Raw genomic sequence first — 16,618 nt, forward strand, 5'->3', positions numbered from 1 at the left:
GGTACAACTCTAGTCTGCCTGCCCTCTAAACACCCAGTTCACCAGAAGTTCAGGCCAAAAAGTGACATTGTTTGCATAATACTAACCAGTTGACTTAGAATCTTTTAAAAATTTAACGACACAGATTTAGAGTTGTAATCCTAAATCATCTGGTTTACATACCAGTGGGCGACTATAATCAATCGCTTGTGATACTGCATGATGCCATCTCCGAACAAGAAACAGTCCATCCCGAAGCATTTCGGATCATAGTCTGAGTCTTCAATCAAGTTTGTTTGAAGAAAACCCAGCACAATGACCACCAGCATATAACCTGTGGCACCAGAGGTCCCAATACACTAGACCACTGTTACACTAAGACCACTGTTACCATTCCTTTCCCAGACCACATTTTGGTAAATCAGGTTGTCCTTTCCTATCTGCATACAGGCAGAGACTAAAGTACAAAGCTCCAGACATTAAGACAACAAAGAGGTGGTTGCGGGAGGCAGGGAAGTGGTTACAGGATTGCTGTGAGTCAATGGACTGGGCCACGTTCAAGCACTAATCTAGAGATCGGAATGAATACACCAGGGTTGTAATGGACTTCATTAAAACAGCTGTAGATGTGCTTGTCCCCACTAAGTCACTCAGAATCTTCCCCAATCAGAAACCCTGGATGAACCATGAGATCAGAAATCTGCTGAGCACCAGATCAGAGGTATTCAAGTCTGGAAACTAAGAAAGTTACAAGAGGGACAGGTTCGATCTCCAAAAAGCCATCTCATGGGTGAGGTGGAAATTCCGTAGCAAACTTGAATCAATGAGGGACGCTCCACAGTTGTGGCAGGGCTTCGATGCCATCACCTCTTCTAAAGTTAAATCAATCGACGTGGGAAACAGCAGGGCTTTGCTTCAATTCCTTCTACAGTCACTTTAACCACCAGAAACCATTGCAAACTCCCACATTCCCCAATGATTCTATGATTTTAGTCTCTGAAGCCAAAGAGCAGGCTGCCTCCAGAATCCATAGAGGGCATCTGGATGGGATGGAGTACTTGGCCAGTATTAAAGACCTGTGCTGATGAACTGGTTGCTGTGTTCACTGAGATCTTTACCCTCTCACTTCGGCAGTGTGGGGTACCCACCTACTTCAGGTGCCCAAGAAGAGATTGGTTACCGGCCTCAATGACTATTGTCCAGTTGCACTTACATCCACAGTGATGAAGTGTTTGGGAGGTAGCTGATGAAACATATCAGCTCCTGCCTGAGAGGCGACTTCAATCTGCTCCAATTTGCCTAGCAGGGCAACAGGTCTACCATCTCTTTGGCTCTTCACTCAACCCTGGAACATCTGGACAGCAAAGTTGCATACACCAGGATGCTTGGTATTCAATATCATCGTCCCCTTAAAACTAATCAATAAGCTCTAAGACCTTGGCCTCAATGCCTCCTTGTGTAATTGGATCCTCAATTTCCTTTCTTATAGATCCCAGTCAGTTTAGATTGGCAAAAACATCTCCTATATGATTTCCACAGCACAGGAGCACCATAAGGCTGTGTGCATGGCCTCCCGCTCTACTTGTTTTACACCTGTGACTGCGTGGCTAAGTACAGCTCTAATGACATATATGTTTGCTGATGACATCACTGCTGTGGGTTGAATCAATGGTGGTGATGAATCAGCATAGAGGTGGGTGATTGAAAATCTGGCAGAGTGGTGTCATAACAACAATCTCTCACTCAATGTCAGCAAGTCCAAGGAACTGATCGTAGACTTCAGGAGAAGGAAACCAGAGGTCCATGAGCCATTTCTCATTGGAGGATCAGAGGTAGAGAGGACGAGCAACTTTAAATTCCTAAGTGTTTCTATTTTAGAAGACTTGTGCTGGGCTCAGTTTCAAGCACAATTACGAAGAAAGGACGGCAGCACCTCTACTTCCTTAAGAGTTTTCAGAGATTCAGCATGACGTCTAAAACTTTGACAAACTTCTATAGGTGTGGAGTGGAGAGTATACTGACTGGCTGCATCATAGCCTGGTATGGAAACACCGATGCCCTTGAATGGAAAAGCCTTCAAAAGATAGTAGATATAGCCCAGATCATCACAGGGAAATCCGTCCCAACTACTGAGCATATCAACATGAAACACTGTTGTAGGAAAACAGCGTCCATCATTCGGGACCCCCTCCACTCAGGACATGTTCTCTTCTCACTGCTGCCATCAGGTAGAAAGTACAAGAACCTCAGGACTCACGCCACCAGGTTCAAGAACAGTTACTAATCCTTAACCATCAGGCTCTTGAATAAAAGCGGTTAACTTTACTCAATTTTGCTTGCCCCATCATTGAAATGTTCCCATAACCTATAATCTAACTTCCAAGAATTTAACTTCAAGAATTCAAGAATTTATGATTTAACTTCCATAGAAGCTAGGTTATTTATCCAGTCTTTATAGACTTAATTTATAGAACAGCAGTATAATAAAGATTGGATATAGTTTGTGCAGAGCATAAATTCTTGTAGAGACCAGACTTTCCCAGTGCAATGGCTATGTAATTAGCACACTGGCAAATGGGTGCTTAGTCTTTAGCGTGACACTGTTACAGCTCAGGTGCTCCATAGTTCAGAGTTCAAATCTGGCTTAGTCTATAAGGAGTTTGTGTGCTCTCCCGTGACAGAGTGGGTTTCCTCCAAGTGCTCTAGTTTCCTCTCAGAGTCCAAAGGTGTGCCGGTTAGTGGGCTAATTGTCCAGTGGCTAGGGTACAATAGGTGGGCGGCTGGGTAGAAGGGGCTTTTTCTGCACTGAATCTCTAAATAAAGAAAGTCAACTGTCTGTAAGCTTGCCACGGGCACATTGACAGTTACATTTTTACCAAAAGGCTCTGAAGAAGAGCTCTGTTGCCTTTGGGAGCATCCTCAGTAGTGAAAAGTACAACAGTTTCCCTTTTAAATGAGTAAAGGTGAGAGGCCCAGTAGTTACTTCACACTGCACATTCTGATACCATATATATCGTGATGCTGGTTGTCTCACAGCACTTCAATTCACCAATAATTTCTGTATTATCTTTGCCACATCATGTGAGTAAATGCTTCATGAGTAACACACACAGTATGGAGGAACCCAGCAGGTCAGGTAACGTCTGTGGAGAGGAATGAACAGCTCAAATTTCAGTCAAAGGAATTGACTGAAGAAGACCAATTCTGACGAAGGGTCTCGGCCAAAAATATTGACTGTTTATTCTTTTCCATAGATACTGTGTGATCTGCTGGGTTCCTCCAGCACTCTGAGTGTGTTACTCAAGGTATCCGGCATGAAAGATTTATGAATGCTCTCTCTGGGGGTGTTAAGTGATTTTATGTATCGATGCTGTAACGTACACCAGTTTCCTGTGAGTCTCCAGCTAGGGTCTCAGTGCTATTGAGCATTAAGCAGTGTGTGAGATCAATCTAGCTATGAGTCTGTCCATCAACGTGCACAGGTTACAAAACATACAATCTCTTTGTTTCCTAGAGTACCAGGAAATCAACAAGATCTTAATGATAAGAATCATTGTAAAAAGAGATGCTGAAAGGCATAAATAAAGCTCTTGATTCTTGTCATAGTCCTGGACTTGCTCAACTCCTTGAGCTAATTAAATACTTTAGACAGGTAGTCACTGCTGCAAATTTATCAACCTGTTGAAAGAGGCAGTATCTACCTGACACAGATTATCAGCGTCTACCCGACACAGATTATCATTGAATACCTAACAGAGATTATCAGTGCTATAGAAAAGAATTGCAGCAAGTATAGAGGTTCATTGAAACCTCAGACAAAATTGTTGAGGTGGCTGCAGTTTCAGACAGAGTGGGGTGGGGTTTTTTAAAAAGTTCAAAGCTTTTGTGCTAGGAATGGTGAAGAATGCTTTGTTGAACAGGATGGATGGCATTTTCTCCATTTATGTAATAACTTTAATGTAGCCTGAAGCACCTGAATGGAGCAACATCAATCACCATCATATTGGCTGTGAGGTACAGCAACAAAAGACTGCTTGTAAAAGTGAATGCGAGGACCAATGCCCAGCTGGATGAATGGAAGACCAAAAAGAAAAGAGCTAATGGGGATATGTAAACAGAATGAGAAAAGCAAGAGGGGAGATTAGATTGTAAAGGGGGCAATAGAAGGATCATTAAGAGAATACCCCAGAGAATTAAATGCACCTTCCCAGGATTAAGATGCACGAACTAGAGAGAAGGAAAAGAGAAAAGAATGAGGAGCATGATATAAGTGCCACAGGAAAGGAAAAGGATTAACGGCATCCAATTTTCTGAGAAAGAAGCAAATTCAGAAACAAGAAGAAGAAAGTGGAAAGCAAGAAAAAGAAAGACACAAAGCTTTAAGAGGAGCAGATAGAGAGAAAGAACTTGAGTGAGAATGAGAAAGGTGTGAAAGAGAAAAGGAACATGAGAAAGAAAAAGAGTGGGAACGAGAGTGTTGGCAGGATCAAGGCCATGAGCGAGACTGAGAAAGGAATTGTATGTGGAATAATGCAAGACAAAAAAGCCAGGACTGGGAGAGAAGCAAGGATTGATATCGATCCAGAGAGAAAAGCTGACAAAAGGAGAAGAAAGGTGTTCCCAGCTGTCAGAACTACTTCAAGCAGTCTCACAGTCAACTCCTACAACATAAGGTCAAAGAATGTTGAATCTTTGTGGGTGGAGTTACAAAACTGCAAGGGTGAAAAACCATTATGGGAATCATATATAGGCTTCCAAATAGTAGCCACTATGTGGAGTTGAGATTGCAAAAGGAGCTGGAAAAGGCACGTAATAATAATACTGACACAATTGTGATGTGGGACTTCAGGTTGGTGTCAGATTGCAAGAGAGTGTATTTATTGCATGCCTATGAGATGGCTATTTAGGGCAGCTTATGCGTGACCCTATCAGGGAAAGGCCATCTTAGATTGGGTGTTGCCTAGTAACCCAGACCTTATTATGGAGCTTAATGTAAAGGAACCTTTAGGAGACTGTAATCATAACATGATTAAATTCATACTGCAGTTTGAGAGGGAGAAGCATAACTCATATGTATTTGTATCACAATGGAATAAAGGGAATTACAGAGGCATGAGAGAGGAGCTTGCCCAGGTGGATTGGAGGAGAATGCTGGCGGGGATGATGGCAGAACAAAAATGGCTAAAGTTTCTGGAAATAGTTCATATGTCACAAGGGGATGTGGAGACTGGACCCAAATGCAGGACACAGGCACTGAAGTACTAGGGGCAGGACAGGAAAAACTAAAAGATAGAACAAGATGGGGAGACCGTGGTATGCAAAGGTGATCCTGGGGTTCAGAGAGATCATGGCAAAGGCAGGACCCGGGAGTTCATTGTAAAGGCAGGACCTAGGAGTTCATGGCAAAGGCAGGTCCTTGGCTAGGATAAAGGATGGGTCTATGGGACAAGGAATGCTGGGAGGATAGCCCCCTGGGCGGGCCGCATTACTTCTGGGCAGGGCCCAGCCTCCCTGGCAGGAACACAGTGGCCTGGGCAGGTCGCAGGGCACCTGGGCAGGATGCAGGGCACAACCCACCAGAAGCAAGGGGTAGGAAAGGGTCAGAGTCCCCCGCCGGGCAACGGCAGTCCGGCCTGCTTACCCAACAGAGGCAAGGGATTGGAAGGGAAATCGGTCCAGGGTGACTACAAGAATAGACTTACAGAACTAGATGATTAACAGTGGGTACTCCAAGCTGGGGTCAAAACAGGATAGCCAGGCAAACAGTATAATAGCGTGAACAGGACAACCTCCCCAACTAGACTCAGTCCCAGAGCCCCTTATATATACCTGCCAGCTGATAGGCATCAGGTGCGCCTCCTTAAGCCAAGTTGATCCTATTTGGGCTTAAGGGTGAAAGGAGGAACGGCTACAAGACCTGAAGTCCGGAGTCCGTGGACCCGATCAAGTCCCGGAATGCGGGCTCCAGACCGGACCATAACATCATAAGACACAGAAGAAGTTGTTCTCAAATGGCAGGGGTAGACAACCGTGGCTGACAAGGGAAGTTAAGGACTGCATAAAAGCCAAGGAAAGGACATATAAGGTTGCAAAAGTGAGTGGGAAGTTGGATGATTGGGGAGCTTTTAAAATCCAACAAAAGGCAATTGAAAAAGCTGTAAGAGGGGAAAAGATGCAATATGAGGGCAATCTAGTCAATAATATAAAGCAGGATACTAATAGTTTTCTTCTGTTATATAAAGAGTAAAAGACAGGTACTGTAATTGTAGTTGATATTGGACCACTGGAAAATGCTGCTGGTGAAGTAGTAATGGGGGACAATGAAATGGCAGTGTGCCAAAGGTCCATAGGTGTCAGGGAGCAGGAGTGAGTGTCATTGCTATTACAAAGGATGAAGTGCGAGGAAAACACAAAGGTCTTAAGTCACCTGGGTCAGATGGACTACATCCCAGAGTCCTGAGAGAGGTTGTTGAACAGATAACAGAGTCATTGGTCATGATCTTTCAAGAATCACTTGACTCTGGCATGGTCCCAGAGGACTGGAAGATTGCAAATATTACTCCAAGCAAATGTTACTCGAAGCAAGAGGCTGAGAGTGAAGGAGTAAAGGAATCTTGGAGAGAAGTCATTTTTTTTTACACTGCTCGGGGAGAAGAGGCTAGACTGCACAGGCGCGTGACATAGAGTGCCAAAGGTTTTAAAAAAAGGCCACCATATACAGTGGGTAGCGGAGTGAGAGGGAGCAGAAAGGGACGGCTTTGGCTCAACCGACTTTGGAGTGAACAGGCAGAGGCGAGAGTAGAGAGAATGCCAGGCAGGATGTTGGAATGCTCCTCTTGCAGGATGTGTAAAGTCAGGGAGACCTCCGGTCTTCCTGACAACGACACCTGCAAGAAGTGTATCCAGCTGCAGCTCCTAACAAACCACGTTAAGGAACTGGAGCAGGAGCTGGATGACCTCCAGATCATTTGGAAGAACGAGGAGTTTATAGACAGTAGTTTCAGGGAGGTGGTTACGCCAAAGGAGCAGGGAACAGGTAATTGAGTTACCATCAGGCGAGGGAAGGAGAAAGGGCAGGCAGAGCAGGGTTCCCCTGAGGCCATTCCCCTCAACAACAAGTATACTGATTTGGATACTGTTGGAGGGGATGACTTACTTGGGCACTGAGTCTGGTTCTGCAGTGCAGAAGGGAGGGGGGAAGAAGAGGAGAGTGGTAGTGATATGGGACTCAATAGTTAAAGGTACAGACAGGAGGTTGTGTGATCGTGACAGAGACTCCCAGATGGTTTGTTGCCTCCCGGGTGCCTGGGCCAGGGATGTCTCTGATCATGTGCACAGCATTCAGAAGTGGGAGGGTGATCAGCCAGATGTCAAAGTACACATCAGTACCAATGATGTAGGAAGATAGAGTGAAGAGGTCCTGAAGAGTGAGTATAGAGAGCTTGGTAGGAAGTTAAAAAGCAGGACCTCAAGGTTGGTAATCTCAGGACTGCTACCTCTGCCACGTGCCAGTGAGGGTAAGAATAGGATGCTCTGGAGGATGAACACATGGCTGAGGAACTGGTACAGGGGGCAGGGTTTCAGATTTCAGGATCATTGGGACCTCTTCTGGGGAAGATGGGACCTATATAAGAGAGACGGGTTACACCTGAACTATAAGGGGACCAATATCCTTGCAGGGAGGTTTGTTAGTGCTATTTAAGCTAGATTTGCAGGGGGATGGGAACCAGAGTGCCAGAGCAGATAGTGGATCAGGGGTGAAAATAAATGATATTAAAAGTTCATGCAAAGTCACAAATAGAAGCGTTGTGTGTGGTGGTAATAATCTTCTGAGGTGTGTCTATTTCAATGCGAGGAGTATTGTGGGGAAGGCTGATGAGCTGAGGGTGTGGATTGACACATGGAATTACGATATTATAGCCATTAGTGAAATTTGTTTATAGGAAGGTCAGGACTGGCAGCTTAATGTTCCAGGTTTCCGATGTTTCAGACATGATAGAGGCAGAGGAATGAAGGGTTGGGGGGGGGGGGGGGGTGGCATTGCTAGTCAGGGAAAATGTTACAGCAGTGCTCAGGCAGGATAGATTAGAGGGCTTGTCCACCAAGGCCATATGGGTGGAGCTGAGAAACAGGAAAGGTATGACCACATTAATGGGGTTGTATTATAGACCACCCAAGTCAGTGAGAATTGGAGGAGCAAATCTGCAGAGAGATAGCAGACAACTGCAGGAAACATAAAGTTGTGATAGTAGGGAATTTTAATTTTCCACATATTGTTTGGGACTCCCATACTGTTAAAGGTCTAGATGGGTTAGAGTTTGTAAAATGTGTTCAGGAAAGTTTTCTAAATCAATATTCCCTGAAGGTGGAATCTCATGTGGATAGGGTGGTGAAGAAAGCTTAGGTATATGGACAGGAAAGGAATGGAGGGTTATGGGCTGAGTGCGGGTCAGTGGTGAGAGTAAGCGTTCGGCATGGACTAGAAGGGCTGAGGTGGCCTGTTTCCGTGCTGTAATTGTTATATGGTTATAATATATAGAGGGACCAACTAGAGAGGATGCAATATTAGATCTTCTATTAGGAAATGAGTTAGGACAGGTGACGGAAGTGTGTGTAGGGGAACACTTTGGTTCCGGTGATCATAACACCAATAGTTTCAAATTGATCATGGATAAAGATAGATCTGGTCCTTAGGTTGAGGTACTAAACTGGAAAAAGGCCAAATTTGAAGAAATGAAAAAGGATGCGTGGATTGGGACAGGTTGTTCTCTGGCAAGGATGTGATTGGTAAGTGGGAGGATTTCAAAGGAGAAATTTTGAGAGTGCAGAGTTTGTATGTTTCTGTCAGGATTAAAGGCAAAGTGAATAAGAATAAGGAACCTTGGTTCTCAAGGGATATTGGAACTGTGACAAAGAAGAAGAGAGAGATGTATAACATGTATAGGAAACAGTGAGCAAATAAGGTGCTTGACTAGTATAAAAAGTGCAAAAAAATACTTAAGAAAGAAATCAGGAGGGCTAAAAGAAGACATGAGGTAGCTTTGGCAGTGAAGGTAAAGGATAATTCAAAGAGCTTCTACAGGTATATTAAGAGCAAAAGGATAGTAAGGGATAAAATTGGTCCTCTTGAAGATCAGAGTGGTCGGCTATGTATGGAACCAAAAGAAATGGGGGAGATCTTAAATGTTTTTTTTGCGTCTGTATTTACTAAGGAAACTGGCATGGAGTCAATGGAAATAAGGCAAACAAGTAGTGAGGTCATGGAACCTATACAGATTGAAGAGGAGGAGGTGCTTACTATCTTAAGGCAAATCAGAGTAGATAAACCCCCAGGACCTGACAGGGTATTCCTGTGGACCTTGAAGGAGACTAGTGTTGAAATTGCAGGGGCCTTGGCAGATATATTTAAAATGTCGGTATCCATGTGTGAGGTGACGGAGGATTGGAGGATAGCTCATGTTGTTCCGTTGTTTAAAAAAGGCTCTAAAAGTAATCTGGGAAATTATAGGATGGTAAATTTGATGTCAGTAGTAGGTAAATTATTGGAAGGAGTACTAACAGTTAGGATCTACAAGTATTTGGATAGACAGGGACTTAACAGGGAGAGTCAACATGGCTTTGTGCGTGGTAGGTCATGTTTAACAAATCTATTAGAGGTTTTTGAGGTTACCTGGAAAGTGGATGAAAAGAAGGCAGTGAATGTTGTCTACATGGACTTCAGTAAGGCCTTTGACAAGGTCCCGCATGGGAGGTTAGCTAGGAAGATTCAGTCGCTATGGTGAGGTAGTAAATTGGATTAGATATTGGCTCAATGGGAGAAGCCAGAGTATGGTAGTGGAGGATTGCTTGTCTGAGTGGAGGCCTGTGACTAGTGACTGAGCCTTACGTCTGTGGTGGGAAAGCTGTTGGAAAAGATTCTTAGAGATAGGATCTATGGGCATTTAGAGAATCATGGTCTGATCAGGGACAGTCAGCATTGCTTTGTGAAGGGCAGATCATGCCTAACAAGCCTGATAGAGTTCTTTGAGGAGGTGACCAGGCAGATAGATGAGGGTAGTGCAGTGGATGTGATCTACATGGATTTTAGTAAGGCATTTGACAAGGTTCCACACGGTAGGCTTATTCAGAAAGTCAGAAGGCATGGGATCCAGGGAAGTTTAGCCAGGTGGATTCAGAATTGGCTTGCCTGCAGAAGGCAGAGGGTCGTGGTGGAGGCAGTACATTCAGATTGGAGGGTTGTGACTAGTGGTGTCTCACAAGGATCTGTTCTGGGACCTCTACTTTTTGTGATTTTTATTAATGACCTGGATGTGGGGGTAGAAGGGTGGGTTGGCAAGTTTGTAGACAACACAAAGGTTGGTGGTGTTGTAGATAGTCTAGAGGATTATCGAAGATTGCAGAGAGACATTGATAGGATGCAGAAGTGGGCTGAGAGGTGGCAGATGGAGTTCAACATGGAGAAGTGTGAGGTGGTACATTTTGGAAGGACAAACTCTAAGGCAGAGTACAAAGTAAATGGCAGGATACTTGGAAGTGTGGAGGAGCAGAGGGATCTGGGGGTACATGTCCACAGATCCCTGAAAGTTGCCTCACAGGTAGATAGGGTAGTTAAGAAAGCTTATGGGGTGTTAGCTTTTATAAGTCGAGGGATAGCGTTTAAGAGACGCGATGTAATGATGCAGCTCTATAAAACTTTAGTTAGGCCACACTTGGAGTACTGTGTCCAGTTCTGGTTGCCTCACTATAGGAAGGATATGGAAGCATTGGAAAGGGTACAGAGGAGATTTACCAGGATGCTGCCTGGTTTAGAGAGTATGGATTATGATCAGAGATTAAGGGAGCTAGGGCTTTACTCTTTGGAGAGAAGGAGGATGAGAGGAGACATGATAGAGGTGTACAAGATATTAAGAGGAATAGACAGAATGGACAGCCAACACCTCTTCCCCAGGGCACCACTGCTCAGTACAAGAGGACATGGCTTTAAGGTAAGGGGAGGGAAGTTCAAGGGGGATATTAGAGGAAGGTTTTTCAGTCAGAGAGTGGTTGGTGCATGGAATGCACTACCTGAGTCAGTGGTGGAGGCAGATACACTAGTGAAGTTTAAGAGACTACTAGACAAGTATACTGAGGAATTTAAGGTGGGGGGTTATATGGGAGGCAGGGTTTGAGGGTCGGCACAACATTGTGGGCCGAAGGGCCTGTAATGTGCTGTACTATTCTATGTTCTAGTGGTGTGCCACAGTGATCAGTGCTGGGTCTATTGTTATTTGTCATCTTTATCAATGATCTGGATGATAATGTGGTGAACTGGATCAGCAAATTTGCTGTTGATACAAAAATTGGAGGTGTAGTGGCCAGTGAGGAAGGTTTTCAAAGCTTGCAGAGGGATCTGGACCAGCTGGAAAAGTGGGCTGAAAAATGGCAGATGGAGTTTAATACAGACAAGTGTGAGGTATTGCCCTTTGGAAGGTCAAACCAAGGTAGAACATACAAGGTAAATGGTAGGGCACTGAGGAGTGCAGTAGAACAGAGGGATCTGGGAGTACAGATACATAATTCCCTAAAAGTTGTGTCACAGGTAGATAGGGTCGTAAAGAGAGCTTTTGGTACATTGGCCTTTATAAATCAAAGTATTGAGTATAAGAGTTGGAATGTTATGGTGAGCTTGTATAAAGGATTGGTGAGGCTGAATTTGGAGTATTGTGTGCAGTTTTGGTTACCAAATTACAGGAAGGATATTAATAATGTTGAAAAAGTGCAGAGAAGGTTTACAAGGATGTTGCCGGGACTTGAGAAACTGAGTTACAGAGAAAATTTAAATAGGTTAGGACTTTACTGTCTGGAGCGCAGAAGAATGAGGGGAGATTTGATAGAGATATATAACATTATGATGGGTATAGATAGAGTGAATGTAAGCAGTCTTTTTCCACTGAGGCTAGGGGAGAAAAAAAACAGAGGTCATGGGTTAAAGGTGAAGGGGGAAAAGTTTAAAGGGAGCATTAGGGGGGGCTTCTTCACACAGAGAGTGGTGGGAGTGTGGAATGAGCTGCCAGATGAACTGGTAAATGCAGGCTCAATTTTAACATTTAAGAAACACTTGGACAGGTACATGGATGAGAGGTGTATGGAGGGATACGGGCTAGGTGCAGGTCAGTGGGACTAGGCAGAAAAATGGTTCAGCACAGTCAAGAAGGGTCAAAAGGCCTGTTTCTGTGCTCTAATGTTCTATGGTTCACTTTTTAAGAAGGGAGGAAGGGAAAAGAAAGCCTAACCTCAGTGGTTGGGAAAGTGTTGGAGTCTATTATTAAGGAAAAAGTCAGCATGGTTTCTGGAAAGGGAAATCTTGCCTGACAAATCTGTTAGAGTTCTTTGAGGAAGTAACAAGCAGGGTGGACAAAGGAGAGGCAGTGATTGTCATTTACTTGGATTTTCAGAAGGCATTTGATAAGGTGCCTGTTGTTACAGGAAAGATACTGGCATGGATAGTGGAATGGCTGACAGGCAAAGAGGGCCTTTTCTGGTTGGTTGCCAGTGATGTGGTGTTCCTCAAGGGTCAGTATTGGGATCACTACTTTTCACATTGTTTGTTAATGATTTGTTAATGATTTAGATAATGGAATTGATGAGTTTGTGGCAAAGTTTTCAGATGATACTGTTATGAGTGATGAACAGACCTGATGGTCAATGGGGTGCAGAGTTAACCCTTCCTAACCCCCCTCCTGAGAACTATGAACTATTGATGTTGCTATGCTGCTCATGAGAGAGAGAGATGAAACACAGGCAAGAACATCTGCTACAGATAAGAGGGACTGTTGATTTACTGTATTTTGACTCTTCCTGGATTATTTACCTTCCACTACAAGGACTGTACTTTGCTTGTTAACATTCCTCAGGAGATAGCAGGAGTGACCTGATTTGATGGACACGGTCATTCAGAGTTGATGGATAGCTGAGTGGGGATAAAAAGACAGGTCTGGAGAGACACCTTCAGACACACCAGTGGACACTGACCGAGTGTTGGGAACCCACAGGAAGGTGGGGGCTTCGGAGACCGAATCAGGAGATCGGTCAGTAAAGCTCACAGTGTTACAGCAGGGTCGGTGGGGACTTGTGTGTGTGTCCACTCATGCCAGAGTGACGAGTCCACCACAGAAGAACGGTCTAGCTGAAGACCACTGGGGTCATAACTGAATGGCCACAACGACACGACGGATTAAGAAAGCCACAAAAGGTTTGCCTGCCGCAGCTGTTGCTGTTACATCTCGCTCGCTCGCTCTCTCTCTCTCCAATGATTTCAATACAACAACCATAACCACCTCAGCATTTTTGAACTGAACTCTGTACTTTCCTATGACAATTCATTTTCCCCTAGACATCGATAGAGCTTGTTTATTATTGATTATTATTATTCCTACACTTTTAGGTTTATTACTGCTAACTTGTTTTATATGTATATTTGCATTTTTGATATTGTATGGTGTAGTTTACTAATAAACAGCTTTAGTTTGGTACCACCAGACTCCAACGGATTCTTCTTTCTCTGTTGGTCAGACACCCAGTTACGGGGTATGTAACAATACAAAGATAGGTGGAGAGGTAGGTAGTGCTGAGGAAGCAATGTGATTGCAGCAGGACTTAGACAGATTGGAAGAATGGGCAAAAAAGTGGCATATGGAATACAGTGTTCGGAAATGTATGATAATGCATTTTGTTAACAGGAACAATAGTGCACAGTATTATCTAAATGGGGAGAAGGTTCAAACCTCAGAGGTGCAGAGGGACTTAGGAGTCCTTGTGCAAGACTCCAAGAAGGTTAATTTACAGATTGAGTCTGTGGCAAATGCAATGTTGCCATTTATTTCAAGGGGAATAGAATATAAAAGTAAGGAGATAATGTTGAGACTTCATAAGATGCTAGACAGTCCGCGCTTGGAGTATTGTGTCCTGATGAAGCTCTCAGCCCAAAACTTCGACTGTACTCTTTTTCATAGATACTGTCTGGTCTGCTGAGTTCCTCCACCATTTTCTGTGTGTTTCTTGGATTAACAGCATCTGCAGATTTTCTCTTATTTGTACTTAAGAGTATTGTGAACAGTTTTGGGCCCCAAACCTCAGAAAAGAAGTGTTGTTATTGGAGAGAGTCCAGAGGAAGTTCACAAGGATGATTCTGGGAATGAAGGGTTTAACATATGAGGAGCATTTGGCAGCTTTGGGCTTGTACTCACTGGAACTTAGAAGAATGTGGGAGGATCTCACTGAAATCTACTGAATTTTGAAAGGACTAAATAGAGAGAATGTGGAGAGGATGTTTCCTCTGGTGGGGGTATCCAGAACTAGAGGGCACAGCCTCAATATTGAGTGGTGACCTTTTAGAACAGAGATAAGGAGGAATATTTTGAGCCAGGGAGTAGTGAATCTGTGGAATACTCTGCCACAGACTGCAATGGAGGCCAGTCCATGTGTATATTTAAGGTGGAAGTTATTCATTTTCCGATCTGTCAGGGCATCAAAGGATATGGTGAGAAGGGGTTGAGTGGCATCTGGGATCAGCCATGATGGAATGGCAGAGCAGACTTGATGGGCTGAATGGCCTAATTCTGCTCCCGTATCTTATGGTTTTACCATGGAGGAGGCCCCAGACCATGAGATTGTTTCACAGCCGCAAGTCTCACCCGCCAAACAGAGTGACCTTCCTTGCCTGGAAAGATGTTATCCCACAGGAAGCTGCAGAGAGCAGTTGACTCAGCCCAATGCATTATGGACATGTCCATTCCCATTACTGGCAGTATCAACAGGAGACACTGCCTCAGGAAGGTGACACCTACCATGAAAGATCCTCACTATGCCACTGCTCACTGCTAGCATTGGGCAGGAGGTACAAAGCCTGAAGTCCCACACCACCAGGTTTAAGGACAACTATTTTCCTTCAACCAGTTGGTTCTTGAACTTGCTGTTAAAACTCTAAACCCCAGTGCAGTTTAGCATCACTTACCACTGATCACTTTGCTCTGAAATTGACTGGTTTTGTTCTAATTGTGTTTTTTTTGTAAAAATTTGAGTATGATTTTTGTTCAAATTGTGCTTATTGTGAATGTTGCTTCTATGACGTTGTGTGCCTGTGATGCAGCTGGAAGGTTTTCATTGCACACAAAGACTTTTCCAGATCATAATAGACTTGACTTCGACCTTGAAATTTTTTCATTCCATGTGTTAGATGCTACTTCTGAAAGTCTTCCTGAACCTCCTTTGACTTACGTGCACAGTGTGGTAGTTTTGATGTCCATAACGGGGTGCCTGTCTCTCGGCTGTAGCAGGTCACCAGTGCGTTTCCATCCAATATATATCCTGGATCACAGCTGAACTGTATTGTGGACCCCACCAGTAACTTGGTGTCTGAAATCGTACGACTGGCATGTTTCACTTCTCCAGGGTCTGTGCAGTACATTACTAGAGAGAGAGAGAGAGAGAGAGAGAGAGTGAGAGAGAGAGAGAGAGAGAGAGAGAGAGAGAGAGAGAGAGAGAGAGAGAGAGAGAGAGAAGGGGAGAAAGAGAGAAGGGGAGAAAAGGAGAGGGAGACGTGGGAGAAAGAGAGAGAGGGGGGAGAGAGAAGCAGAGAGAGAAGGGGAGAGAGAGAGGGAAGGGGAGAGAGTGGAAACAAGTGTCAGAGGGAGGATGAGAGAAACAGAGTGGGCAAGTATTGGAGAGGAAGAGGGAGGGAGAGGGAGTGATGGAGAGGGAAAAAAAGTAGAGTGTGTGAGACAAAAATAGAGAGAGAGAGAGAGAGAGAGAGAGAGAGCGAGTGCAATGGAGAGGAAAATAGAGGAGAGATTAGAGGTAAAGATATTATTCCATGCAGTACTGTTTGCATTTTTATGGCAATCTTCATACTGTCAGAACAAAAGGATCTTTGTGCTTCACAATAAACAAGGCAGGTTTTTATACCATCTTTGTTGTAGGAAGCATGGTAGCCGAATTTAAACAGAACAAATGAAGGGCTTAAGACCATAAGATATCGGAGCAGAATTAGGCTATTTGGCCCATGACTGATCCAATTTTCCTCTCAGCCCAAACTTAATGCCTTCTCCCCATATCCCTTCATGCCCTGACTGATCAAGAATCTATCAACCTCTGCCTTAAACATACATAAAACTCCACAGTTGCCTGTGGCAATTGAATTCCACAGATTAACCACTCTCTGGCTAAAGAAATTTCTCCTCATTTCCATTCTGAAAGGACATCCCACTATTCTGAAGCTGTGTTCTCTGGTTTTAGACTCTCCCACCATAGCAAGCATCTTCTCCACATCCACTCCATCAAGGTCTTTCACTATTTGATAGGTTTCAATGAGGTCACCCCTCATTCTTCTGAATACTAGTGAATACAGGCCCAGAGAATCAGCATTGTTGCAGTGTGTAGAGTGGGCAGCATTGACCTGGGTCAGAGCTATCCTTCAGCTGATCTCAGATTTTTTAACTATCACCATATTGTTGTTCATGGTGGCATGTAGAGTCATCGAGAAGTACAGCACAGAAACAGGCCCAGCCCATTTAGTCCATGCTGAAAACCTACTCCTGATGACCTGCACCAGGAACATATTCCTCCATATCCCTACTATGCATATACCTTTCTAAACTTCCTT

At 44.1% G+C, this 16,618-nt stretch overlaps 1 protein-coding gene across 1 annotated transcript in view; it reads right to left on the reverse strand.

Moving 5' to 3' along the window:
• Positions 1–16,618, reverse strand: part of sez6l (seizure related 6 homolog (mouse)-like) — a 762,782-nt gene that overhangs the window by 44,176 nt on the left and 701,988 nt on the right. The window contains exon 13 of the mRNA XM_073065299.1: positions 15,235–15,426. Within this exon, the coding sequence (XP_072921400.1) occupies positions 15,235–15,426 (192 nt within the window). The remainder of the gene's footprint in view (positions 1–15,234; positions 15,427–16,618) is intronic.

The sequence above is a fragment of the Hemitrygon akajei genome, chromosome 14, assembly GCF_048418815.1.
Source record: "Hemitrygon akajei chromosome 14, sHemAka1.3, whole genome shotgun sequence".
In the NCBI taxonomy this organism is placed as follows: Eukaryota; Metazoa; Chordata; class Chondrichthyes; order Myliobatiformes; family Dasyatidae; genus Hemitrygon; species Hemitrygon akajei.